Raw genomic sequence first — 2625 nt, 5'->3', positions numbered from 1 at the left:
ACTGTGAGTAAACAAATATTTTAATAGGGGTGACACAAAATGGGTAAGTTTTTTATTTGCTGGTTCATTTATATCCTAATGATGTGGAACATTTGTTATGCCAAAAAAAAATGTGTCATAATAATAATTCTTCAATGTTTGTTCTTTGTGGCTGCCAATATATTTAAACTTGGTTATTTGCTGGCATATGGTTATGACCTTAATGCAGTGGTTCTCAAACTGTGAGTAGCTTTCTGCTATATATACTTAATTCAAGCCACTTCAAGAATTGCTTATCACTGACCGAAGTGATCAGCCCTGTTTTTTTTTTGCAGAACCAATGTCTACGACATTTTTTAGGAATTGCTAACATGCTGTCATCATAAATTAGCCACCGTGGTCAAGAAGAACTCTTCGTCTACCCATTTAAACAAGATTTCAGTGGCACAGAGTGATAGAAAAGGTTGCCAGGTGGTACGCAATCAGTATAAGTTTGAGAACCACTGCCTTGATGCAAGAATTTGATGTTGATAAGAGTATTGCAATAAACAGTACATAATATAATTCATTTTTTGACCCATATATTTTTGTTTAACTGTGTTTTCAATCTGTCATTTTAAGTGGCACATGAACAAAAGTTTGCACACTGCTACACACTTTTTGAATTTATGTATAAATACCTTCATCAGCATTGTTCTCCTTGTTGTCGTGAGGTTGCACTGTAACATCTAACCTCTCTATCCACTCAAGATTAGTCTGTTTAATTTCTTCTAGCTTTTGTTTTAGTCCATCTAAGTTGTTGATAACAGGAGCGGGCGCTGTTATCGGACGAACTAGACCAGGCTTGAGAAGACCAGATGCATATGCAACTTGTAACTGCAAATAAAAGTAATAAAAAATCAATGCAAATAAGAACCAAAATATCCAAACTGTTTCACAGCAAACCAGATAGCTTAGAAGCCTCAAATAAATAAGACATAACAGTTTAAACACTAGTTTATTGTAAATTTAAGCTTTAAGCAGTAAATTTAATTTGTAAAAGCAGTCTAATGATAACAAAATGTGATAATAAAATACATTTTAACTTTAATGATGAAAATAACGTTTTGGCAAATGCTCAAGCCATCACTTATATTACGGCTGTTATTTTCATCATTACACTTACGAACAGATTCGTACATAGTGTTCCACAATTCAAATTGTAATACAATTTATGCTATTTGGTGAACTAAACTTTTGAAGTCTTATTTTAGAATGTTTTTGGAAAGTAATGAATAAGTTGAATGACATAAAAACGTTTCCTAAAAATGTATTTGATTCCTCAAGAGTTAAGAGTATTTTATACCTTTGTGTTAGAAAAAGAAAAGACAAATCAATTTTTTATTTGCAATATTAGAAACACAAATCATTATTTGTTTGTACTGACAATCTACGTAAAACGTGTGCTACCTCTTTGTCAGAATCTCCATCACTTGCATCCTCATTTAACCTTGGCACATGAAACTCTTCGTCAGAAATATCACTCTCCATATCACTCATTTTTAGTTCAAATATAACTGTGGAACAACAATTGAATAATTAGAAGCAAAATAACACAGCGGCATTTCAAATGTATTGGTTCGTGCAATAAACTAGTAACTAGATATCAATTAGCACAAAATTGTTTCAACTGGAATCAAGCTACGGTATTCTGAATATTATCTAAGATGACCGAAACGCAATTTTTTTCATGGTAATTATATAATATTTGCCAAGATACCAAAAATAAAAAAAATAATTTGATAAGCGGTAAATTTTAATCAGAAAGTCATGCCAATAAACTACTTATAATCTCGAAATAAAAGCCACACGCTCCTGGTAAATCTCATACCATCTTGCACGTTTGTCGTATCCAACATAAATGCTTGTGGCGCACGTGTTTTTGTAATGTTGTTTTTTATCTTTTTCGTGATGAAAATTTTCGAACACTTTTTCGTCAAAAAAAATTGATTAATTATTATCAAAAGTATTTTGTTTAAGCTACATGACCTCAGCCGAGAATAAAAATGCGACTTATTCTCGCTTGTTAGGCGGCGCACCAGAGTAGGCTACGGCTAAGTTCGTTGTATTGGCAACTGAACACACGGGTCTCCCATAAAATACGCAATCTACTAATAAAACTTATGCAAATGTTGACAGTTAAGGCTATTGGGGTCGAGGTGAAGGTTTGTAACAAAAATAACATTTTAATCCAATCTCAGACGCCCGTTTTGATATAATCACTATAGCGTACTTTCATGTTGCCCAATAGGCCTAAAATCGACGATGACAAAACTACTCAAACGTCGAACAGACAAAGGGATGTTTAAGTAGGGATTAAATCACGAGCTTTTGGAAGCCAAAGTTTTAAAATTATTTTTTTAGTTGAAGGGTCTTTCGTTTGGAATGATGCTCGTTGGCAAAATCGTGAAGTGCCTTGTGTTTCTCAACAGGGCTTACGGCAAGAATTTGCACAATGTGCGCCAAAATGTGCAGGTCGAAATGTGCGCACATTTTTCGAAAATGTGCAGGTGCCAAAATGTGCAGGGTAAAATGTGCGCACATTTTTCGAAAATGTGCAGGTGCCAAAATGTGCAGGTCATACTAAAAAAGTCTATCTGTCCTTCA

The 2625-nt window shown here is 33.9% G+C and overlaps 1 protein-coding gene across 1 annotated transcript; it reads right to left on the bottom strand.

The window, feature by feature from the left end:
- Positions 1 to 629: 629 nt before the first annotated feature.
- Positions 630 to 1571, bottom strand: LOC145208824 (putative rRNA-processing protein EBP2). Its single transcript, XM_080079076.1, has 2 exons — positions 1429 to 1571; positions 630 to 855 (listed from the first exon to the last, which is right to left on the bottom strand). The coding sequence occupies exons 1-2, from the start codon at positions 1516 to 1518 to the stop codon at positions 646 to 648; spliced, it is 300 nt and encodes a 99-aa protein (XP_079935202.1). The 5' UTR covers positions 1519 to 1571; the 3' UTR covers positions 630 to 645.
- Between the last annotated feature and the right edge of the window lie 1054 nt (positions 1572 to 2625).

The sequence above is a fragment of the Phallusia mammillata genome, unplaced genomic scaffold (assembly GCF_965637545.1).
Source record: "Phallusia mammillata unplaced genomic scaffold, kaPhaMamm4.hap1.1 HAP1_SCAFFOLD_363, whole genome shotgun sequence".
NCBI classification, from domain to species: Eukaryota; Metazoa; Chordata; class Ascidiacea; order Phlebobranchia; family Ascidiidae; genus Phallusia; species Phallusia mammillata.
Note: the sequence above shows the minus strand (reverse complement) of the source record. Positions and strands in the feature narration are given on the sequence as shown.